The sequence below is a fragment of the Thermobia domestica genome, chromosome 3 (assembly GCF_964235325.1).
Source record: "Thermobia domestica chromosome 3, izTheDome1.hap1.1, whole genome shotgun sequence".
Lineage (NCBI taxonomy): Eukaryota > Metazoa > Arthropoda > Insecta > Zygentoma > Lepismatidae > Thermobia > Thermobia domestica.
This window is the reverse complement of record NC_137456.1, coordinates 90,222,894-90,249,080: the sequence shown is the minus strand read 5'-3', so window position 1 is coordinate 90,249,080 and position 26,187 is coordinate 90,222,894. Positions and strand designations below refer to the sequence as shown.

General features: G+C 36.7%; 1 protein-coding gene across 1 annotated transcript in view; it reads right to left on the bottom strand.

Moving 5' to 3' along the window:
* Pms2 (mismatch repair endonuclease PMS2) overlaps window positions 1–23,319 on the bottom strand; it is an 86,086-nt gene extending 62,767 nt beyond the window's left edge. The window contains exons 1-4 of the mRNA XM_081751282.1: window positions 23,031–23,319; window positions 16,137–16,269; window positions 13,924–14,083; window positions 9,691–9,896 (exon numbers count right to left, since the gene is read on the bottom strand). Of these exons, the coding sequence (XP_081607408.1) occupies window positions 9,691–9,896; window positions 13,924–14,083; window positions 16,137–16,229 (459 nt within the window). The 5' untranslated portion in view covers window positions 16,230–16,269; window positions 23,031–23,319. The remainder of the gene's footprint in view (window positions 1–9,690; window positions 9,897–13,923; window positions 14,084–16,136; window positions 16,270–23,030) is intronic.
* Between the last annotated feature and the right edge of the window lie 2,868 nt (window positions 23,320–26,187).

Genomic DNA, 26,187 nt, shown 5'->3' with positions numbered 1-26,187 from the left:
CGTTAGGACTGATACACAGAGATGTCACCCTACCAGTATATACAGGAAACGAGACAGAGACTGAAACTTATAATTTTCTCCAAGATCTCGACCGGTACTTCGAGGTTACTGGAGTACCGTACGAGATGAGACTTAGCTTCATCCCTCGAGCGGTCCGGAACACCTGTTACCAATGGTTCCAGGTGAACCGAAGCAAAATTAAAAGCTATGATTTCGTGTATGAATTTAGGAATTGCTATCTTAGCGAAGAGCGGCTGGCTAACCTAAGGGCAAATATTCTAACTTCCCACTTTGACAGCAGAGTGCACAAATCCCCTGCAGAGTATCTGTTGGATTTGCTGCACAAGAACAGTATTTTAGAGCCCCGCATGTCAGATGCGACGTTACTAAAGGTACTTCCGCGGCACTTTCCCAATTGGCTATTTAGGGCAATAGTCTCGTCTCGCCCTAAATCCATAGCCGAACTTTTGAATTTGGTCCAAGAGCTGCAGTCGTCGATGACTAATCGCGACCAGTTCTACCAAACAAACCAGAGGAAAGGGGTCAACATGCTCCAAGTGAGCATAGAAAATGAGGCAAATAACCCCTCTGGCCATAGCGGTAAGCACGCGGTTCGAAAGAAAAACAGAACAAGAGAGAACCAGCGTCCTTATCAGAGACAGAGACAATCCAACACGAACCAAAACAACCACCAGCGCTCCCCGCCTCGAAACCAGAGCAGCGGAAGTGGGTCGTCTGGCTGGTCACGTGGGGGGAACTCCCACTCCACCCACAACAACGGTCGTGTAGCCCGCGGTAGGAGGGGCGGAATGCGCAGCACGGATAGACAACGAGGAAATTCCTTCCGTCAAGAGGATGAGGAAATTCAATTACTCGAACGTTATGACCGAGCGCCCCTTCTACCAGTCAAAACACAAACAATACCAGGAATAACCAATCCTCTTCTCCTTCGTCACGAGAATGAGGATTGTCCGCATATGCTTGGAACAACGGTAGGATGGAATTGGAGAAAACGAGTACACCCGAGTTGTCAAATTTAAATTCCAAGTATGTGCGATATTTAGAAGATAACGTAGAAAATAGACATTTTGATGAAAACTCTTGCAAAACCGCAGTAAAAGAAATTTTAGTAACTGAAGAAGAAAATTGTAATTTATGTTTAGCAATCAAATCAAAGAAGCATTTTAGTGAAGGCATGTTGGAAAATAAATTAACATTATTGAGTAGGAATGGAGAACACGTTGATCTAGATAGGGCTATCTATGAAGAGGCGAATGGAATATTTAAGAACTTGTTTGATTCTTGTAATGATGAATTACCAACCAATAACGTCATCTCACTGCCAGAGATAAAAGTGGTTTTGTTTGGAAAAGAGGTTAACTCTATTGGATACAGGGGCTACTTGCTCTGTAATTTCGAAAGAAATTTGGGACACTGTCTCAAATAGCCATCCCCCACCCGCATTTTTGAGTGCAAAGAATATACGGGTTACGTCTGCTTTTGGAAGTAAATCAGCGACGATCATAGGCCAAACGCTGTTAGTCATTCAGATACATGGAAAGGAATTTCATACACTAGGAATTATAATTTCAGGTCTGAACAGATCTTTGATTTTAGGGTCCAACTTCTTTACCGAATCTCGTGCCGTGTTAGACTATGACACCGGCCTTCTACATCTCAAACATCCTTATGATATAGAAGTGAAGTTTAGATCAGTAGATTGCGAGACTGAGGATCTAGTAGTTCGTTGTTTGGAGTTGAGTGGAGAGTGCGAGAAACCTTTTAGTATTTATGATGAAGTAGATAATCTTGAGTGTAATTTTTCCCCGTCAGACGAAAGACGGAAGGCCATACGGGTTAGCGCACAGAATGAGCCTAAGACCTGCAGAGAAAAGGCAGCTCGTGCCCCAAACTTGGACGATGGTAGATTCCCAAGTGCCCAAGAAATGGCAGTTCACGTATTCCCACCAGAAGAGTGGATGAAAGTGAACACACGTGCCTCCCATTCAGAGATAGAGGAGTTTGTTTCGAACTACTCAGATCTCTCAGCCTCCCAAAGAGAAAGTTTGAAAGCTGTTCTGCTCAAGCACCAAGCGCTTTTTGATGTCAAGCCAGGTTGCATAGCTAACTACGAGCATGAGATTGGAGTAACGGACGAACGTCCAATCAAGACAAAATTATATCCTTACCCAAAGAGATTCAGGAATTTAGTATCTAATGAAATTTCGCGTTGGTTGGCCTGGGGGGTGATCAAGAAGCAGCCTACGGCTTATATAAACCCTCTGGTAGTGACACCGAAGAGTGACGGACGTATTCGGGTCTGTATTGATGGCCGAGCTCTGGCCAAAATTTCAGATGATCTTTCCGACAGACCAATGCCACCCCTATCTGTTCTCCAGGACATCTGTGACAATTCTTGGTTTAGCTGCGTCGATGCAACGGAGATGTTCTTGCAAATTAAAGTAAAAGAAAGCGACCAGAAATATTTAGGATTCCTACATGAAGGCATTTCGTATGTTTTCCAGAAACTTCCATTTGGGACGAAACAAAGCCTTGCTTCTTGCGTAAGAGCATTAGATATGTTGATTGGATCTGAAGCTAGAGAGTACTGCGGCTCATATGTTGATGACCTGATTTTAGCCGACAGGAGCTTCGATGATCATATAGTACACCTCGACAGAGTGTTGGGTTTACTCACTGCGGGCGGCCTAACTCTCAGGCTGAAAAAGTGCAATTTTGCCAGAAAAAGCTTGAACATACTTGGTTTCCATCTTTCGCAATCCGGTATCGGTAAAGATCCGGCGAAAGTGAAGGCGGTGTTGGATTTTAGAACACCCCGGAACGTAAAGGAACTGCGTTCCTTCATTGGCTACTGCCAGTACTATAGATGTTTTAGTAGGAAGTACTCAGAAGTTCTCCATCCGTTGTTCCAACTTCTAAAGAAGAACGTGAGGTTCAAGTGGGAACCAGAACATCAGGCAGCGATGGAGAAGATCAAGCAGATCTTCCAGGAGGAAGTAGTGCTGAAAACCGTCCTGCCTGATAAACAGCTGATTTTAGAGTGTGATGCGTGTGACATTGCGTGTTCATCTCTGTTGTACCAGCGTGATGATAATGATGATATCCGTGTCATTGCATTTACATCACGTGTGTTTAATGCAGCACAGAAAAATTATTCGGTAACAGAAAAAGAATTTTTTGGACTGATAGATGGGGTTGTTAAATTTAAACAATATTTAGTAGGGACTAAATTCATAATACGCAGTGACCACCTTGCACTTAAGTTTATTCTCTACTGTAGGCTTACAAACCAGCGCATCACCCGGTGGGCGATGCTGCTCTCCAATTTCAATTTTGAATTTCAGTTTGTTAAGTCCAATGAGAATCTGAGTGATTATCACTCTAGGTTCCCTCCTCACACAGAAGAAGACCTCAGTGTTGCACGGAAGCCTATCCTCCAGGAGTCGCTGATGTCCATCCTGACGGAAATCCCATGTGAGTTGAGGAAGATGATAGCCATACTACCGGAGATGCAGTCTTCAGATCCTGTCTACGGCAAGATCAAGAGAGATGTCGAAGAGAAGACGGACTCACCAAAGGTGAATGGTGCTTGTCACCGTTTTGAAGTGTTGAACGGGCGCTTATGCAAGCGTGACCGGGAAGGAGTCCGAATATGCATCCCAGAAGTGTTAGTAGTTCCACTGCTCGATTATTACCATTCAGATCGAGGGCACATGTCGGCTAGTAAACTATTACCACTTCTATCAGAATTTTTCGTATGGCCGAAGATGAGAGCAAGTGTGAGGCGATTTTGTGCTTCCTGCGAATTATGCCAGAAGAGCAACCCTCCCCAATGTTATCGTCCGGGACCACTGAATCCCGTAGTTGTTGAGAAGCCAGGCTACTTGGCCTGCGCTGATTGGTTAGGGCCTTTAACCAAAGGAATTGGGGGAGTCCATTATATATTAGTATTCTATGACGCATTTTCAAAACTCATTGGTTTGTATGCGTGTAGAAAAGCCAACACTACCACTGCAATTAGGAAACTAAAGGAGTACCTAAAAGTAAACCCTAGTGTGGAACTAGTCTTGACAGACAGAGGGTCACCTTTCCAGTCTAACCGCTGGAAAAATGAGTTAGCAGATCTTGGTATTAGGCACATCACTTCCACGCCATATTATCCCCAGGGTGAGATGGCCGAGGTGGCTGTCAAGGCGACAGTACGTTTGCTACGTAAATTGTGCCATGATAACCAAAGATTGTGGCCCAAATACTTGGATAAAATTGAGGTGCTTAAATTCGGCGAAACACCTGACCACTGGCGTGTCAGCCTTTGAGTGTCACTTCGGACAGTCTATGTCTAGAGACATAGCAAGGCTATTTGAGATCCCAGAAGTGGACCAACGCCATGACGTGCAGTATTACATTGAAATTGCTCGTAAGAACCACAAAAAGAATGCTGCTGCACGAAAACGTAACTTCGACAAGTCACACCGTACTGTTGAGTACAAAGTGGGTGATCTTGTTCTATCTAGAGTTTTCCCCAAGTCGGATGCTCTAGCAGGTGCGTCGAAAAAGCTCTTGCTCTTGTACTCGGGGCCATGGCAAATTGTCGCTACCACTGGCCGGAATATGTACACACTAGGGGATCCAGCGACAAAAGAGGTCAAGATGACCAGGAATGCTTTTCTTTTAAAGCCATACATTTCTAGAGAAGAAAAGGATCACATTGGTACTGGTCAATAGAGATGAAACAGGTCACACATTTATGCATCAATTCCCAGATTTGACAACATGTGTAAATAGTGTTAGTGTTAGTGTGTATTCAGTGAACTAGTGGATTAGTGTATTAGTGTATGTATGGGAACTTATGTCATTCATGTTTAAGTAAAGTCAGGGAATACTGAATTCTCGATATTTAGCTTTTGTGCATTGTTATTTCATTTATTATGTTTACAGTGTGTTTTACTTTGATTTTTTTTAACCTTAGATGTTTGTGTACCTATATTTTCAGGAACGAAAATGTGCCCTCTTTATGATCTACGTCCTGTACTAGAAAGTACAGCACCTAGAATCATAGGGGGGAAAACTGTAGAAGGCCCATGTCCTTCTCCATCATCTGCATATCAAAATGCAGATGAGGGGCACATTTACATATTGATATGTAAATATATATTTTTGTGATATAATTAATTGCTTATTATTAGCATATTCATTGCATATTAATTAGATATTCTGAGTAAAGATGTGTAAAACACCGAGCGTAGTACGTAAATATTAATACAATATTGTATTATATTGTATTTATTCCATTGTGTTTATCTCTTTTATAGGTTGTTATAGTGTATTTACGGGTTGCATCTAATTACCGAGTCTTTGTATAATGTATATTAAAAATGGGGATGAAGGAAGAATTATATTAAAATTCATCTACGATGGATAAATTAGAAAAGAAATAGGCAGATTCTATAGGAATCATGCATGGATTTCAGAATGCTGGAAGACAGAGCTAGCGCTGAGAGAAGTTTTTTTTCCCCGACTTCTTGTCGCCTATACTTCGAGATGTGAGGTCTTCACAACTCTCCATGTAAAGAAATCACCAGAAGAAAGAAAATTAAGAATGTTTATACACAGGAAGTAGCCTACAAACTTCCTTAGTGGAACCACACTGACTTGGATACAGTGGGTAGAAACACACCATTTGTATTGTTTCAAAAGTCATAAAATTTTTCGCTTCTACATGCAAGATTTTAGTTTTCTATAGGTGTGATTTTCTATGTAGCGAGCTCTAGCGTCACTTCCGCCCCCCTCTTCACCTAGGACCGGTAACGTCAGCCAGCGGACCTTTAGTTTGTTCCCAAGATGCAACACCAATTTAAAATGTTTTACTCTGTTTTGACTTATTTTCTAGGTATAATATTAATATTAACGTATTACGCTCAAAATGTTCTTGGAAATACCGTACAAAATTCCTGATTTATTTTATCATCGTGATCCCTATTCGTACAAGACATTTGGATCTTGTAATTGTCAAAAGTAAGAATAAATAAAGATGTTTCCTCTATCTCTCTCCATACAAACATGGTTGCCATTGGCAGCAGACAGCTTGAAGGACAGCCGCAGGAAATTGGGCTTACTTCTGCTTCTGGGAGAGATGACAGTGTATGAATAACATATCTATGTATTGTATGAATATTGTTCTTTATTTCTGTGTATTTTAACATGTATTTTTCTACTCCATAAGTGTGACATAAGTAAGTTAAACATATTGTTTATAGAAACTCTCATAGACGTCTGCTAGGAGCAGAAAGTTCCAAATTTCTCTGTATTGTACATAGAGCAGCACTTGTCAAAGGGGTGAAGGTTAGAATTTGCAACCAGAAGCGGCTGAACTGGTGTTTTGCAGAAAGGACCACCCAGAAGATAGCCTGAAGGGACAAAAACCTTTGTCAGAGACTCTGGAGGAAGCGAGTTTCTTCCTTTCCTAGTTTTTGTGAATAGATATACTTGTTTTCGAGAGAAAACAAAGGTAGTTCGTTCTTATATTCAGTGGTGAGAACACGTAAGATATCGTCTCTTACATATCAGTGGCAGCTAACCCGGGACGTGTGGACATAGTCCCCGAGGATTTTCCCGTGATACATACTATAAACTCGTGTGTGTAGTAAACTTGAATTCTACATATCACTTTTGAGTGTACTAAGAATGTGTTAACCAGAGCACCTATCTGCAGTGTTTGCGACTAAGACTTACCATTAACTGCAGCTGATCATGGAGCTTAACCATTAAAAATCTTTATTATAACCATTTTTTTTAAGTGCTAACCGTCACGTATGTAGATAAGTGTATATCTTATCAAACCCCACTCATAACTATGGGGAAGAATTTTCATTTTAAGTATTCCAGTGAAACAAGTAAAGTAACACATCTCTAGTAGAGATTGTTACCAAGGCCTGTATAGTCTTTAACACGGAGCCTTCCTTGGACTTGTGTACAAGGATACCTGCATCAGTATGTGAATACCTTCATGGACATTCTAGATGTTTATTTTTAGAAACATCGTTATCCAGTCGTCAACATTGTGAAGGACATTTACCCTTCCATGGTGGAATAAGAATGTGGAAGGACTTGTAACGTGGAACTAGAACTGTGTGCGTGTTTTAACCGTATGTTTAACTACAGGAACTGTGCCACGAGATAACATGCGATTTATCCACTTAAATTTGTGTTTTCGTCTAGTAACTTATAAAATACCAGTTAAGAATTTGTGTAAAATTGATAACTCCTCTGAGACTGTTCAGAGATGAGGAGTTAAGATATCTGTATATATATATATATATATATATATATATATATATATATATATATATATATATATATATATATATATATATATTTTTACTAAGGTCAACTAGACCTTAATTTATCCAGTTTCGTCCTCCCCTCTTTTGTTGTTTTTTTTCAATATATAGAAAAAAGGGTGTTACATATATATATATATAAATATATATAAAAAATCGTTTAAGTGTTATAGTAGTGCACTACCGAAGCAAATAATGTGTGAGTGTAGTGGAGTGAGTATACCTCGACAGCTCCCATTTTAAGGTGCTTTTATATTGGAAATAAAACCAACATCTCTATCCAGAATCTGTGTTCAACTCAATTGCTGCAGGGTGAGTACCTACTGCTAATGAGAATGTTTATTTTCCAGGAGGGTGATACAAGGAACCATTTTCCCTTGTTTGTGTATGTCTGACCGGCTCTCTGAATGGGGCCCAGAGAGAATATTAATGCCCAAGGAACCAGAATAACAGTCATGAGTATAGTGAGCTCAAAAACAGGCTGCTACCTGTAAAGTTTTAGCATAGATTTTTTTTTCTTTTAACCTATTTGGTAATTTTGAACTGACTCACTATAGTAGCGTCTGGACCATGGCTGTTATGCAAATAACCCTGAGATCTGCTGTTTCAGTTTCATAACTAAATTTTTATGCTCTACCGACTTAATTTGAGGGAGTGGCGGCTCTTGCAGGAGAGTACCATTATCTCCAAGAGGGAAGAAATCATTTTCAGATGTTTTGTAATTTGCATTTTATGCAAATATCTCTGTTTATTTGAATATCCCCAGCCACTCCACTTCATTTATTTTATTTTTATTTGTGTTGGTGTAATTAGGTAACAGTAGTTTCGGCTCTGGCTACCTGCACCTCACACACCACACAAAGCATCCATAAATATATCCATGAAGACAAGGCTATTCATGCAGCACAAAATCCCAACAACAATATCAGAAGCTAAAGTAAGATAATAATATTAGTTTAGGCGTCACGGCTTAAAAATTAAGTTCTAAGGGAAAATCATGTAACAATTTGGCATTCGATGTTTTTTGAATTTAAACCCATCACTAATCACAGAAATGCCGGGTGCCAGAAAAAAAAAAATACTCACGGGAGGGGAGGGGGATGAGGGGAAAGCCGAAATTTTAACAGTTTCTATTATTCACTATATCTCCGTAACTATTGGAGTTAGAGCATCCGAATTTTTTCTTAATTTGTTTGTCTAGTTGTCTTCTACAATTTAGTTCTTGTACATTTTTGTGCTAAATATAGTAGTTTCATTGTTATTTTCATTTTTACTCAGTATTGGTTGCGCGTGACGTCAGTTTTTGAGCCACAGATTCTTTACAAGATCGAATTCGAAAATATGTTTCCTCTAAAAGTTTTTCGTCATTTTAGGTTCTTTCAAAAAAATGTATACTTATATTAGTGTAGGACTAATGGTACCTGAGTTATAAGCGACTTTATTCTGTCGTACGTGAAACTCATCACGGTGCGGCCCAAGAATTACCTTTCCACAAACGGTAGATATTACCAGGATTACGCACATTAAGCGGTAACCACTAGACTAGCCTGGAAGGCCAGCTATAGTTTCGTGTATTGTTCTCAGTCACCCGTTTTTTGTGCGAGAAAACGATTTTGTTAAGTATGTACTTTGCATAAACATGATTTACGGCAGACTTCAGGAAGATTAGGGGGAAGATTAATTATTTTCGTGGAATCGTCTAGAATTTAGTTTATAGTTCGAGAAAGCGATTTACCCAAGTGGTGCCCTATAATTTTAAACTCACAACAAGATCCTCGTGCCAGAGAATTGTACAGGTACATATTTCTAGTTTCCGTAAAACGTCTCTACAGTGAGAGGAAACTAATCAGCTAATACATTGTAAATATTGTTAAAATGAAAAAAACTTACGGTCAAACCTTAAGAATATGTTTTTTATCCATATTTAATCTTGGATGACATGGTGAAATTAAATCCTTCAGTTTAGCGTTCCACGATTATGTCCTTTAGGCTAAAACAGACGGGTGATTAAGGCAAGTAAATAATGATGGAAGAATTGGTGGAATGAAATGTGGGAGGAATACCCCAAGAAAACTCACGGACATAATGTAGTCCACCACAAACTTGGCCGGGGATCGAACCAAATACCCCACGCACCAGAGGTAAGCACTCCACCACTGAGCCACCGCACCCTTCCTTGGATGACAAGATTAACTACATATTATGATATTATTCTATTATTGAGCTGACGTAGTGGCTTCTAATAGCCTTATCAGGATTTTCGACAATTTTCTGAATTCAATAATTAAGAAGTATAAAATTTTACTTTACCACAATAATTTACACATACTTGTCTTGCACATGGAGTCACAGATTCAAGCACACCATCATTATTAAATTCCAACTGCGAGCCACATGATGCTGACTTATGGCAGGTAATTACCGTCATCTTGCTCAAAGCACATAAAGAGCTTAAAGCCTCCCCCCGGAAACCGAAAGTATTCACACTGACTAGGTCAGTAAAATCACTTAACTTCGAAGTGTGATGTTTCAAACCTGAAAAATAAACAATAGATTATTAAGAAAACAGATTATTTTTGAATACGTGACTGGAACAAAGGAATCCCGAACTGTACAAAAGCATAAATAACACCAGTGAAACAACGAAATATGAAATAAAGTGAACTATTATCCATTTATTATTATTTTTTTTTTTAACTTCGGAGATTTCTTACTCAATAATTTCAATTGCCTCGCGGTAAACTTCATCACCGGAATTTGGTGGGTTTCTTTAAAAGTTACGAAAAATATGACAGTTAGTTTGCAAAGGTACAGAAATTTGCTGATTCTGGTTAGAATACAAAAATATTTACATATGTATTCTACAAACTATAAGTCATTTGAAATATTATCTAATTCAAATATGGCCTTCTTTGTTACAGTTAGCACCTTCAAATTTTTCAGTGTTACCAAATTCTCTTATCTAAAGCATACTAGCACAAGTGTACAAAAGCGTTGAAAAACTGATAAAGATGTCAAATTTTGAATACAGCTTTATTGTAATTGTAATTGGAGTTCTAATTTTCACTAATAAAGCAGTTTATCATAATATTTCAGTCCTTATCTAAATCACATTTATTAGGGTTTGATTTTGGATTGTTTGCATGAATGAAAAAAAAAAAAGTACATTTCTTTGTAGTTAAAATATAATATGTGCTATGAGGTACTTATTATTAAAATTAAAATCTTAGATCCTTTTAAATCTCTAATGAGTTCTTTGACTTCTGATTCTAATAATACACTTAGTCATACCAGTATACATGGAATTATATTTATACAGTGAAACCTGTCAACTTGGCCACCTCTCTAAGTTGGCCACCTGTTTATCTTGGCCTAGTTCGTCTTGAACCTGCATTTTCCCATAAGACACTCGTTACTTACTACTCTATAAGTTGGCCACCTGTCTATCTTGGAAGTTGGCCACACTGAAGCAATGTTTACCCTATGATGATAATGATAAATTTACCTGCGTATCTTGGCCACGAAAAATACAGTTTTGTTATTTTTCTTAACTCTTTCGAATTCCCATATGAGAGGCAGATGTTCTGTATTTGTGACTGGACAACAAAAAGCATAGATTCGCAAGATTTGTTCTTGGAGGTCAATGGCCAGAATACTACCCTCATAAAGGGGTGGTGAAGGAAGATGTGAATAAGAAAAAGCACGTACAGGAATTCAGGAAATGGTTGTACGTATTTGTTTACCCTGCCTGTTTTGGTAAAACCATTAGTTATATCAACTTCTCTCATCAGTGGGGAGCTTTAGTAATTCCGGAAAATTCTCAAGGTTAAAACTAACCATCTCAATTGTCAACTATTGGCACCTGTCGGCTTGTCAAAAGATAGCGGAGTTTTTGAGATATGAATTCCCTCAAGATTTTCTCAAAACATCTTTTGCTCCGAGGGAAACACTTCTAGCTCATTAACAAGAGGTAGTTAACTACAATATTAGAATGTGCATATCTGCCAAAAAGAATAAAACAAATACGTCTAGAATGAAGCACCATTCAGTAACAACTAAAAAGAAGTAATATAAATTGCATATGAATTTCTCAATTTATAACTTAGCTTTTCCTGTTTTCAATCTGAATAACTCAGTGTGTTATAATATCAATTTCAATAAACTGCGTACATACACTTCTATTTCATGGTTGGTTGTGTTATTGTGTTTTCAATCCGAATAATCCAATGTACCAGACTAGTTTTCAGGAAGAGAAAGGCATGCACATATATTAAATATACTATCAAGGGCGCCGATCCCGGGGGTTCAAGGGGGACCGGGCCTTCCAAAGCTCATGTGGCCCCTATTTTATTTATGAGTATACAATATTTGGTATAATTTGAGTGCAATTTGTCTTAAAATCTTCATATATATACCTTCTGCATCTGAATGGGCCCCCCAAATGTACAGAGAAATCGGCGCTCTTGCATACTATAGTAATATTTTCTAGTACTTATATTGTTGATTACTCTATATACACAATTTATAAGTAGCTGTCGTGCCAATGCTTATTAAAATTTTACAGTCAAGTAATACTAGAAGTCCTATTTTAAAAATACACAAATCACACTTATTTTCTGTAAGTTGGCCACCTGTCTAAGTTGGCCACTTTTCATGGAACCGATGGTGGCCAACATAGACAGGTTTCACTGTATTCGGTTTCATCGTTTAAAACCAGTGAAGGCTATCCTCTAAATAGTTCTAGACTTATTAAGATTATACTTCCTTTAGTTATTTTTATTATTTAACTCTGTATAATAAATTTGGATATAGAAATTCATTTTTATCATTTTTAGCTTTTGATTTATAAGAATCAAATTTAAATATCTTTAAGCAAATAAATGCCATTACGTAAGTACCTAAAACATATCCACTTATGTGGCCTAATTTGAAACTTTTCCTTAAGTCCTCCTCAATTTATTAAATATCTGGATCAATTTATTTGTAACAGATTGTTGTCCTTACAGCTTGGTAAGTAAATTGATAGAATTTTAATTAGTTATTCTGATCATCCCTACACTGTTACACATTATTGCATAATCATCAAATTTCGCTGGTTCCGTAGCAACGTTATCAAGATGCAGGTAAGAGAAATAAGTTTAGTGAAATAGAATGAATGGGAATTAACTATACAGATGCAAACTATGAACACAAATTACAAGTATCTTGACGCTTTCAGTGCGGGTTTTCCACGGTCTAAATATTTTCAGCCATTGCAACAATTTTTATGATAAATATATACTTTATTATATAAAGTTTCATTTTACTGTAATATTTTCTACATAAAAATATAAATTTACTTCATGTAGTCTTGGTATACGTCTGTTACTTAGTAATTACCGAAATTTTCAATAGGAACTCTCATCTTACGTCATCGATGTTGTGTTGTATCTTTTAGGTGTGTTGAAAGACTGGACTGGAGCACCATTGAGTTTGACATCATGGATATGTTCTTTCAGTCCAAGTTATACGAGGGCCGCGGTTGCTCACTGGTAGAGCGCTCACCTCTAGTACGTAAGGTCCCTGGTTCGATCCCAGTCCGCGCCAAGTGGACTCTGTGGCGGACAAATATCGTGTGCGCGAGTTTTCTCCTGTTCTTCCGTTTCCTCACACCTTATTTCACTTCCCCTACCCTTTCCTTCACTTCTCATTATCACCGTCTTCTTTAGCCTAGAGAACATAACCGTGAGACGTAAAACTGGAAGATTTCATTTCATTTCATTTTCCAAGTTGTATGTTCATTATAGTTATGCCTCTGAAAGTGTCTGTTACGTATATAAGATTTCATACATGCCTCCGGTATTCAGCAGATTAGTGAAGAAACTTGAATCCTATTAAGTTTTTCACTGTGTTCTTTTGCCGACACTAATGTTGTGTTAAAATTTTGTTTCTTGAAAACATTTTGTAACTTGTTTGAAACTGAATAAAATACAGGTATGTCTATATATTTCCTGTACAATCATACCAGTTCTTCTGTCATTGCACTGTTATTTACCTTAATTCGAACGAAGAAATCAGAATAGGATCTGTTCTTATTTATCTTAATTCGAACGAAGGAATCAGAATACGCCATCAGCATGCTGGACAGAAGTTCAAGTAAATTCGTTTGACACCTTCATCATCGTTGTCAAGTGCAAAATTAGAAGTACATGGCTTAATATTTTTATATTGGGGAAAATTCTCAACCAAAGCCTCAAAACCCTCCTGTTTATAAGTTAAAATACGCTTCTGTTTATTGTATGTAGTTGTTAGTTGTATTACTAATTCCCATTTTATCCTATATCCACTAAACCTCTTTTCTTTCCTGTGTCTTGACAATGTTATTAGCGAAAGAAGCAACTGACGTGATGACTGTTTAACGAATCTGCAACGATATAAAGAAGAGTAGGCTGAGTACTTTTTAAGTTAATTTATGACAGTTCTTAAAGAACCATAAATGAACAACAGCGTTTCGTTAATCTACTTCTTAAATTAATATACATGATAAATACGAAAATAGAAAAAAAAATCACCATAAACTTACCAAGTCCTTTAAAATCTTGTTCTTGAACACCAATCCCATTATCGCTAACTTCAACAAGTTCACTTCCATATTCAATTAGTCGAATTTCCACCACAGTCGCTCCGGCATCCAAGCTATTTTCAACAAGCTCTTTCACAGCCGTTGCCAGGTTTACTACAACCTGATTAAAATGAAGAATAGAATATTATAATATGAATATAGAAATCGACATCTTATCATCTCAATGTTTTGTCCTATAGGATAATGGAGACTTCAACCCTATACAGATAAGAATCCAAACGGACTACCGAATACAGTACAGTTTAACGACTCATTGTTCTGTCCTCTGTTCAACGAAGGTCATTACAAACAAATGTTCATAATATGTGAAATAAGTTGAATTATAAAATTAGGGACCTAAGAAAACTACAAGATTAATAATGTGGTCCAACAACACAAGTTATACGATAGATACAGGATTAAATTCACGACCGATGATACCTCTTTCAGTGAACAGTGAAATATAGCATCCCCAGTTACATATTTTATTGTTATTGTCCATTTCTCATTATCAATTGCAGTATGACGAGTCAAGGTGGTTAAGAAGAATTATTATTACTTTCAATTTAAATGTCAAAGATAGAAAATTATTTAATTAGCACTGTTTTCTATTCGGAGTTCATGTTCAGCATTGAGGCTATTTCGACAAGGTCCTTCAGTTTCACATGGAATCAAAATCTCTTTCCCCGACAACGCCAGATAAGTTAATCGACGCTCTTTTGAAGTTTCTCGGAATATCAGTGTGTATAATTGATTGAGGAGATGGTGAATCGTGCCACAATTCTAGGCATAAGCAATAAAATAATACTTAGCAACAGTGAACTCACATAAGACATTCAAAGGACCCGCACACTTTAGTATCTGTAGTTGAATTTATTTCTTTATTTTTTCAATTTTTTGTATTGATTTGTGGTATTTAAATTAATGGATAGATTAGATTAAATAAATATAGGAAACTTCGTACTTACCTACTTTCTGAAACTGCATTTACCCAGAAATTTTCAAGAACTAAGCAAACGAAATATAAAGAGTACAAACTGATTTCGAAGAGAAATAAAATACGCAACCTCAAGGTAAATTAGTTTCATTTTAGATTGGTATCTATATCGCGTATAAATTAAAAATAGTACCTTGAACGTTTTACTACTACTGGAGTTACTTAAAAGAAGTAATCCTTGTCTAACTTACCATTGTTTGTCTTCGATTCAGCGCTTTTATTCAGACATAACACGACCCAAGAGATGTTTTGAACAAAATTTTTATTCCTTGAATGCTACGACTGCTAGTTTGGAGATGTTTTGATAAACTTGAGGTGGCTCCGTTGCTCTCTTGAGAATTTCACACGCGTTTCCTGATTCTACATTATAATTAGTCATACCAATGTATGTCCTATAATATATATATATATATATATATATATATATATATATATATATATATATATATATATATATATAGAGAGAGAGAGAGAGAGAGAGAGAGAGAGAGAGAGAGTTTGTTGAGGTAAGTAATGTTTGAACCTTGTGCATATCTTCTCTGTATTATTATTTTAAGTGAACGGTTTTGTGACAAGTGACTACAATCGAACGTTTGTGTATAAAAGTGATTTTTTTCACGGAAAATTCTGTGTATGAAATAATTTTGTACACCAATCGAAATTTAGTGATTTAGCGAAAAAGGCTTCTTTAATATTTTAAGTATATAAAAGGATAAGTTTATTTAATAAAAATCCTCGCCTGAACTCCATAGATGAAGACTGCAGCGAAGCAATATCAATTATAAAATTGACTTAAGAGGAAATTCTATTTCTAATATAGGAATACTAAACGAAGTTAATATCTTTACTGATCTTAAGCTATAGGGTATATATTACATAAAACTAAACAGACCTTTCTATCGCAGTGACAGGATATTCGTCGAAGTTTGCATCGCTGAGTTTTAATTTCAATACATGCAAGGTCACGAAACAAAAAGAATGTATTTTACTAGTTTTCTTGTAAAATTAAGCCAATTTCTTGGGTATTTAACTAACATGTTTTAACAAGAACCAAAAAAAGTTTTACTAACATATAGTTTCTTTCATTTGCATTACGAAACAAGAAATATGATATGGTTACATGTAGGCGTCAAAACAATGATAATAAAGGACTCTTAAGAAATGAAGAAAAACATACCTGACCAGAGCAGATGCGATGAACTATAGTTTTATCAATTGCTTGAATCCCACTCGAAGACGTTTTCTTGTCATCTCCACATTCTGAATTCATTATTTCAAGATATGTTTTCTTTAAATGTCCCTACGGAAGCCTGAAGTTAAAAGTAAATGTTAAACTTATTTGTTTAAATGTAAAGTTATATAAATATATGTCTGAAATTTACAGTATATATATTTTCGCATGAACTCAACGTTTAGCCTTTGATTTTACTTCATTATTTTAGTGATTTATTATTCTTAGTGATATTTCATTTCACTAAATACAAAAAAGCCTCAATGAATTATATTTAATAATATTATGACCACTTTCTATTATAATGTTTTGTACTTTTTCTTCTTAAAAGTCATAATAAAATCTCCACGTTCGCTCTCCTTCGCAACACACTATTAGCAAATAACCATCATTCCAAATTCCATAGAATATTCTTTGTAATATAATACTATCATTGGCAATGAACACACAGCAGTAGTATGTTGAATGTAACTATGATTTTTAATATGTGGTCCTTATGCAAAGTTCATGAATGAATGATTAAGTTTAATGGGGGCATCAGCAGCAAGGTTATTTATTCTCGTCACGATAAGACCAATGGCCAACACGTACTGTACATTAAATATTCAAAAATTTCTTTTTTTAAAAAAAAAGTATACTACAAAATAAGATCTTAAAACATTCAAAATATTATATATAAAAAATTAAAACAGAAGTCGTAAAAAGATTACAAGAACAAACATGAGATGAAATCTTTAAGTCTGGTATTCCACGGTCATGCTGGCTAGGCTAAAGGAGATAGTGATGATGAGAAATGAATGAAATGGAGGAATGAAGAAAGTGGGAGAAAACGGGAAAACTCTAAGAAAACCCACGCACATGGTGTTCGTCCATCACAAAGCTCACTTGGCGCGAGCCGGGATCGAACCAAGGACCCCACGCATCAGAGGTGAACGCTCTACCACTGAGCCATTGCGACTCCGATTACAAGAACAAAGTAGAAAAATAAATTAGCAAATAACAAAATAACTCAAAATAATAGCAAAATTAATAACACAACAAGGAAAACCTAATAATGATACTTCAGAGCACGTTAGCCATTTGAATTTTACAAACAGAAGTGAAAATGCGGTCACTAAAGACCACTTTTCTTCCAAAAGCTGATCAAGACTTTCAGGCATTCCTAAACATCCTCTGAAGTCTGAGTATTCTAAGAAGCAGAGTTGGCAAAATCCATGATTTTTGTTTTTAAAAAAAAGTTTTTTTTTTTTTTTTTTTGTTTGAACCAGGTTTTTTGATTTAAACAATTTGCTCTATGTATTTATATTACATATGGACAGAAATTAGTTTGTTTCGACTTAGTATATGCAACAACGGAGTTATGCTGGAAGCGGATCACATAAGATTAAAGCGGAATCCAAACCGCTTCTCGGCTTAAGTTACATCCGAGAGAAATTGTCCTCCATTTGGAATTGAAATCAGGACTAATTGACCACACATGCGATATGTCTGCCGACTGACTCGCGAAGGACTCTGATAAAAATACGCTGTACTGGCCTTTACATACTTGTTAATATAATTGTCAAGAGTCATTTCAGAAGGACAAAAAGATAAACAGTTGCACAAGTGAAACCATTATACAGAATTATTATATACAGAATTATAATTATATATACACAATTTCAGAATACTACAGAGTACAGAACTAATTTAGTCCAAATTAGTTCACTACGACTTTTATTAGTGCAAGTTAAAGAAATACAATGACTTAATTTGCATATCAGTAAGAAAAGTGAATAAAGATACGAATTATTTGAGTCCACTTAGGCTCTGTCCCATGTATATAAATGTAACCAAGAAAGTTCTGTCGCTTTTTGTGGAGGTCTGTGTTCAAGTGAACCTCACACCGTGAATTGAATGCGAATGAAGATAAGGCGAAGGTCAGTTGTTGGTGTGGATATATCCAACAAACTGCCTGGTTGTGATAATTCAGTTAAACCGTGAACTTGCTTAAGAACAGAGTGAACATAGGACCTCCACAGAGCATCCATCATAAAAACGTGTACGCTGTACGAGTTCAAACTGGGCTCAAACGCCGCTGCAGCGGGACGGAAGATATTCCAGGCCTTTGATGAAGATGTCGTGACTACGCAGACAGTGCAGCAGTGGTGTACCAAGTTTAAAGACGGTGACGAAACACTCAAAGACGCACCACGTATCGGAAGACCAACACATGTCCAAATGAAGATCTTCAGGCAGCAATTGAAACGAACAGTGACCAGACATGTAAGGAACTACAATATAGTGTGAGTGAAGAAACCATTCGGCAGCACCTCTATCAACTTGAGAAATAGTACAAGTTGGGTCAAAGGATAACACATGATTTGACTCCGGACCAGAAGGTCACGCGAGCAGAGACCTGTGTTTCTTTGCTGTCTCGTCTGAGGGAGGAAAACCACTTTTGGACAGGGTATTGACATGTGATGAGAAGTTGGTCCTGTACGAAGCTCTACGGAGCCGTCATCATTGGTTAGCATTCCACGAATCAGTTCCAAAACAGCCGAAACCAGCACTGGACCAGAAGGAGGTACTCCTGTGTGTTTGGTGGACTGCTCGCGGCATTGTGCATCGGGAACTGCTACCAGCGGGTCAGAGCATCAATGCAACTATGTACTGTCAGCAGTTGAGCCGTGTTCAAGAAAAACTCAAATCTCCGGAGTTTTCTGAATCGCAAAGGGGTCCTCCTGTTACAGGATAACACCAAGCCCCACTGGCTAGGATGATCCGGGACCCTTCTACGCCTTAGACGGGAAACACTATTGCGTTTGCCATTCTCCCCGTACATGGCACCGTCCGCTTATCACCTGTTCCATTCCTTGGACAATCAACTTGGAGGACGCCAGCTTAAATCCCTAGTAGGGGCGCAAAATGCACTTGATACCTTCTTCGCTTCACGGCCCACCAAGTTCTACCGCGATTAAATGCACGGTCTTCCACAATGATGCTGATGGGGACTATTTTTGATCTTCCAGGTACGTCTTAGGTGACATATCAATGTTCGAGGGTGGTGGGTGAAAAAGCGACGAACTTTCTTGGTTACCTTTACACATAAATAGATAGCAAAGACACTTCTGATTCAATAAATGTTTCTCCTGGGGTTTGTGTATGTCCCAAGAAAGAAAAAAAACGGCATTTCGCTGTATTTTATCAATAGTAAACATTATTAAAACGAAACAAATTTATAATTTTTCTTTGATTACAATTGCATAACAATAATAATAAACTATAAAAGATCACAAAAATCATATTCATAAACTCATAAAAAGAAAAAGTTCCTTTTGTATAATCCCTTTGAATAATGAATGGAGAATTTAGGTCTGAATATCATACGTATAATATACGGGAGTGAAACGTGATAACCCAAATTTGTGATTATCAAGCTTTTACGAACATTTTTTAAAATCTTTTTTGGCTTAAACCAGTTGTGTTTCGGTTTTGTGGAAAGTAAACCTTTATAACGATTATTTTCGAAAGCTTGACTATGCTTCGTTTCTGTCACCTCTATTTCGTCTCGACTCCATGGCAATAGAAAAAAATATTATTGCTCTCAACAGATAGCATGGTCGTCCACATTGGCAACACCCACAAGAAGACAAGGCAGACATGTTTAACTGAAGAATAGAAAAAGTTATGTGCATGTGTTAAAAGCTATAGGAAAAATATTTTTGTGTGTGGAAAGCAGGTGCGTATATTAATTGATTCTCAACACCATGGTATTTATTACTGAATGTATTTGTATGGTATATACCTTCTTTCACTTGAGGAACCTACGCCTTAACTTAGAAAATTCGTACACAATTACTCACATGTACTGGTTAAAAAGTGGGCCAGTAAAAATAAATTATATTCGATTTTCTCAACTCCATGTCCATCTGAAAACTAAGGAATCCACGGTGTTGAGACAAATTCACGGAGTTGATAATCCTATAGTGTTTGTTATGCTCATGCTCTTCCAAATATTTGCTCTTTCAATATATTGATAGAAATAAAGCTCTTTATGGTTTAGTGACTAGCATGCTCGCCTTTCGTGCGTGGTTCTGGGTTTGTTTCCCGGTGGAAGCTCAAAAATTAATGGTGTTTACTTCGCACAGTGAGGCAATTGAAAAACTCATTTGAGTAGAGATGTATTGAAACCTGATCGCGCAGACCATTGCAACGGTCGTAGGAGCCGACACGCTGACCACGTGTCATTCACACTCAAAGGCCGGCTGGTGGGTCCCAGCCCATTTAAGGAGCGTTTCGCGGAAGTTCAGATTTGGGGCTGTCAGGTAGCCGGAGGTAAAACTTCAGTCAAGTCAAGATGGATGGTATCTGTTTCTAACCTATTGACGTCTGAATCTTATGATCAACTAATTGTTTTCTTTTCAGGGATTGTCGAAGAGTCTGAGGGCAATATACGGACAGTCAATTTTATGACGCGGATCGGGAGGAATTTCTCCTGACCTACTAAACCTGACGTTTAAAAAGCATTGGCAGTTGTCATTCTGTGTAGACTAGAACAGCCCTTCCCTGTTTCCTCAAGACATTTCCTTCATTGGAGTGGAAAATGAGGCAGGTCTCATAGTTTTGGAGCTATGGACCTTTAAAGTTCATTTTTTTTCATGTTTTCGGCAGCCTATACCTCCGAAAGGAAGCATTTGTGCACCCAGTTGTCTATACTTTTCGTCTTATCTTAGTGTCAGGAATCAGCTCCCAAACGATGTGTGTATTGTTTTGAAACATCTTGTATATATACCAAATATACGGTACAAATACACTTACCAAATGTTGAAAAAGTATTGCACTTTCGACGTGTTGACTTGATCACACAGAGAAGACAGACGGTTTACATAAGCTCAGAATACAAATGAAGTAGACAATAGACAGATTTAATGACTACTTCGTCTGTTTCGTAAGCTTATGTGAAAAGTTTGTCCTCTCCATATGATAGTCAACATATTGAAAGCGCAATAATTTTTCAATATTCGATAAGTGTATGTGTATTTCTTTTTTTCTTATTTATGTCACATATTCATATATATATATATATACTCAATTTTGGAACCTTCATTAGATATATTTTCACATGTTTGCAGTATTTTCTGGAGTATTTTTGTATAACAAATTACGTGTCATCTAGTTTGTTAGAATTTTATTCAACATAAGGAGAATAATTCTAACTTACAAAAACTATTGGAAAATTATTTCAATTTTTATGTAAATTATAAGCTTAATCACTTATAAACCAAAAACTTATCACCCAGATGTATCACGTTTTTCAACTCCACAGCAATTTTCAACTCCGTGTTAACTAATCTCAACTCCGTGACCTATGGTCTCAACTCCGTGGGTGCTGAAAAGTTTATTATTTTTTATTTACTACACCAATAACGATTCAGCTCTGCTGAACACCTAATTAACATGTACTTAGTAGTAGTAAGTGAATGTGATATTTTTATTGAAATAGGCGACCATCAACGGAACAACAATTTTCCAAGTGAAAATTTCCCTTTTTCGTGGAATCACCCATATATATACTTACTTAGCCTTCTAAAGTCAATTTAAACCCATCAATTTAACTTCTCCCTCACAGTGACATGATAAGAAAACAAATATGTAATTCCATTCCATTTCGTTATTTTTAATATGAGCGAGTTTGTAACACTCACCAGTCGAAAGGTACTACTTTAACCCAGTAATACAATATGAATGCATACTTAGTGAAAATGTTCCTTTGATCACGGGGGATCATAAGCGGAACCCTAGCTTATTATTCTTTAAAAGAACCTTATAAACGCACATATTCAAAAATGCTGACGCGCCTGCCTCGTATGGACCCACCGTCGCACCCCCGCGCAAGCTCACCTACTATGCCCTTAAGCTGACTCAGATGAAATTCCTGTTTTCAGCGGCATCCTTGCACAGGTTAGTTAGTGTTGAAATTGACAAGATTCTAAAACACAGGCCCCCATTCCCATTTAGCTGTAATAAAGACAGAAAACAACGTGCCCTACGGGGCTCTAACGCGCCTTCACTCGCCAACGCTAGCTCGGCAATACTACGTGAATTAAACATTAAACTTTGGTACAGAAACGAACCATCTACTAACCTATATGGAGGACCTGTGTTCTAGAACCTTCCCGTTAGTGTTTCTGCTCTAAAGTCAATCTGCACGAAAAGACATCCAGGACATAATATAACTACGTAAGTGTATCAAAGCTTTCATCTACGAAATATATCCCTTGTAAACATTAGTACTGTAATTAGTTATGGAGTCTATGGTAACATTATAATATATATCTGAAACTAACCTGAATAATGTTCCTTTAAAGGAATTTTTTGCCGATATTTCCAATTCGTCCAACAGTGCTACGAATAACACGTATACGACTTCCTATAGCACTTGTAATGATTTCACGATAGTAAATCTTGTCTTTTAAACATAAAATACTGCTTCCTTACCTTGTGTGGAGATACAGCGTTGGTGAAAATAGCTGTTTCCTTTTTTATGTGCAGTCATTTATTTCAACCGTGAAAGGATAATTTTTTGGCACCTCATAAAATTCCACGTCAATGTTATTGAAAAGGCATGGTAAATCTAATGAATCTCTATGTTTATCTATTTTCAATTTGTGCCGAATTTGTATCTGGGTATTAAGAGAACTGACTGATTCCAATCTCTACCTCTTTGTAGTACTTACCTTTGAGATCCTCAATGAAACAATGGATAGAAAGAAACGACTCAGTCTTGTAATCAAGCAACATTCATTCTTTCTCATTTATAATAAACACTTTTAAAGAGACTTTCTCCTTGATACTTACAGAATTTCAGTATTTTATAGAGTCTTCTCTACCACGAAAATACAGCAAGCAGTCAACAGATACAACTTCTTTACCATAATAATATGATGATTCGCTTTCTCATACGATAATTTTATCACATAAAAAACTGTTTCTATTTCATTTTTCGTCTAACAAAGTAGTTTATAAAGTTACCGTATTTCAGAACAGTCGAATATAAAAATAAAAGACCCGCTAAGACAACCGACAACCATATTGCGCATTACGCTAAAAGATCGTATATTGTTTTATGTTCTGCTGCAATGGTGTCAGCGTTGCCAGTGAAATATTTATTTGTAAATTTCTCCGCTTCAAGAACGTACAACCAGACGACGGCTACATATTCATGAATATATATCTTGGGAAATCTCTTGGGTAATTCAGTCAAAAAGTAGATAGAGTAGAAGAAGTATCATAAAAATTAAAGTGTAATAAACACCTAATACGAATTCTTCAACACCACCTCACCGCGAACTCAACATTCTTATATTAGCATACAGCTACTCCGATAATCGAGTAATAGATAACAATTCCGTAAAATTTCAAAACCGCTTCGACGATAATTTTTTTTAAATTTTATCGAATTATTGAACTTTCGAACCTCAAAATGTTCGAGACTCTCGAAATGATCGAGACACTCGAAGTGTTGGAGGCACTCGAAATATTTTACACACTCGAAGTATTCGAGACATTCGAAATTTTAGAAACATTCGACGAGTTCGAGATATTCGAACTGTTTGAGAGTCTTGAATTGTTTCAAAGCAGCAAATACTTAAACATCTGAATATGATTACATTTATCGAGTCGTTTGAATATTTTGAAAAGTCCGTGATTATCAGAGTGTTTGGAAGAAACAATACAATCGAGGTTATCATAGTTATACATATGCACTTAAAACGGTCACTAGGTTATAGATATAATTTTTGTGGACGTTCTGTATATTTCGAAAGACGGCAAATATTCGGAGACAGTATATTTCTCTCTTCGGTGGGAATTTCTTCCTCCCCATGCAATAGAACAAAGGAGTCTTTCATTGTTCACTCTTATATATATATATATATTTGAAACGTTGTTTTGTGGTGAGAATATTTTAGTGTATAACAAAGACCACGTTCATTTTCTGAACTACATATGTGATCAGTGGCGGCGGTTGGACGTTAAAAGTGGGGAGGCAAGACATGATCTGAATACAGTATTTGTATATCAATGTTACTTTTCCTGGTTGCTTGTAACACTTTGTTAGACTAAAGGCTGTATAACTATTAGGAGACTGTTATATAGACTAAAGACTGTATAACTGTATAACTATCTTTTTCAGTTAAAATACCGTATATCTTGTTTCATATTTTGTTACGTAAATTGACAAGAGCAACACAAGATACTAACTCTTTGTACTTTTATACAACGAAGGTGTAAGAAGAGATTTGATTCCTTTCTCATGAAATCAAAAAATCATAAAATCATGCATCTTAAAATTATGTCTGGAAAATTGTTTGATCAGATTAGGGACCTATTTAATAACAAATTTGCAAAACAAATAAATAGAAAGGATAATATTAATCAAATAATCATAGTAATGGATAATAAGGCTTGTTCTGCAAAAGTTATATTGAAACTGGAAATTAATGAACAACTTATATTTTTAATTCCACGCATGTTATTATATGTGTTATTACTCTTAGAAAGACAGTGAATACTACAAGCATATGCTACGACATTCAAAGAAATACTTTTGCAGCTTCCCGAAACATGTTCATTGCCATTAGATACAGTTTTCATTTTCTTGGAATACATCAAAACTCAACAATACTTAGTCACTCCACATTCCAGTTATACAAAATATTCCTAAAACCTAGAATTATGTTGAATTTACTAAATTTAATTGTATAACAAAACTGTATATGTACACCCCTAAACTCGTATATTACACTACAAAATTATATATTCCTTACTGAGCTCATTCGTGGCTAAGCGGTTAACGTACGCACCTTTGACGTGGGAGACCTGGGTTCCATTCCCGGAGGGAGCTCACGTGGTTCGGACTCTACGTTAATCATTAAGTTCACGTCTCATATAGCTTCGCTGCTGAACAGGATGTTAAACTGAAAAAAAAAATCAAATCAAAATATTCCTTACTATAAGAAAGAAGAAAAGAACTGTCAATTTTTCAAGAAAAGAACTGTCAATTTTTCAAGAAAAGAACTGTCAATTTTTCAAGAAAAGAACTGTTTTAGGAACTGTCAATTTTTGTGCAATTAAAGAACTTGTGAAGGAATTCTTTTCTTGCGAAATGATACCTCAGTTAGATCCAGAGCGGCTTACTAATATATCGAGCCCTTGTAAGATGAAATGAAAGTACGCTCGAATTGTCTCGCTCCAACAGCTTAATTTTTGGGCCATTTTTAGTGGCATTTTTAAAACGCAATTTCTGCAGCTTTCTTAACTTCACGGAAAGATAACCAATACGTACTCATGGAACGGCAAATATTTTATGGCACCATTTGTATTCAATGAACCAATAATACATACAAAACTTTATATTTCCAAATGAAACTATATACATTAATGGGTCATTTCAAAAAGTGGAGGGGCAACTGCCCCCCTTTGCCCCCCCTAATCGCCGCCCGTGTATGTGATAGACGTACTTTTCTCACTTGAGTTGGCAGTGTTTCTTCCTTCCTTATTAATATGCAAAGACTATGTTCTATAATTTTTTTGCAACTGAATTAAGTGCATTCTTCGATCATTTATGGAAATATTGCAGACCAGCTGCAACTCCGCCAATTCGTCGCCAACCACATCACTCTGCCAGTTCATTATCTAAATGTTCCCACAACCAAGTTATAGCAGTCTTCTGCATCATGACCAGAGAACTGTAAATTAATGTCAATTCTTTTAACATTCAATTTGCATGTACATACAAGTGATTTAACCTGACTACATTTTAGAATGAACTGTCAAAATTGACGAATCGGCCAATCCGGCTCGGACATCAAGCGTTTCAATTCGAAGAGTTTTACTCCGTATCTTTACAAGCAATCACCACGCTCGTTGGATTTGACACAACATTATGTAAAGGGGCACACGCTAATGAGCCGGTGAAGGACTTATTTAATGGCGAGCCCCAGTCAGTGAAGTC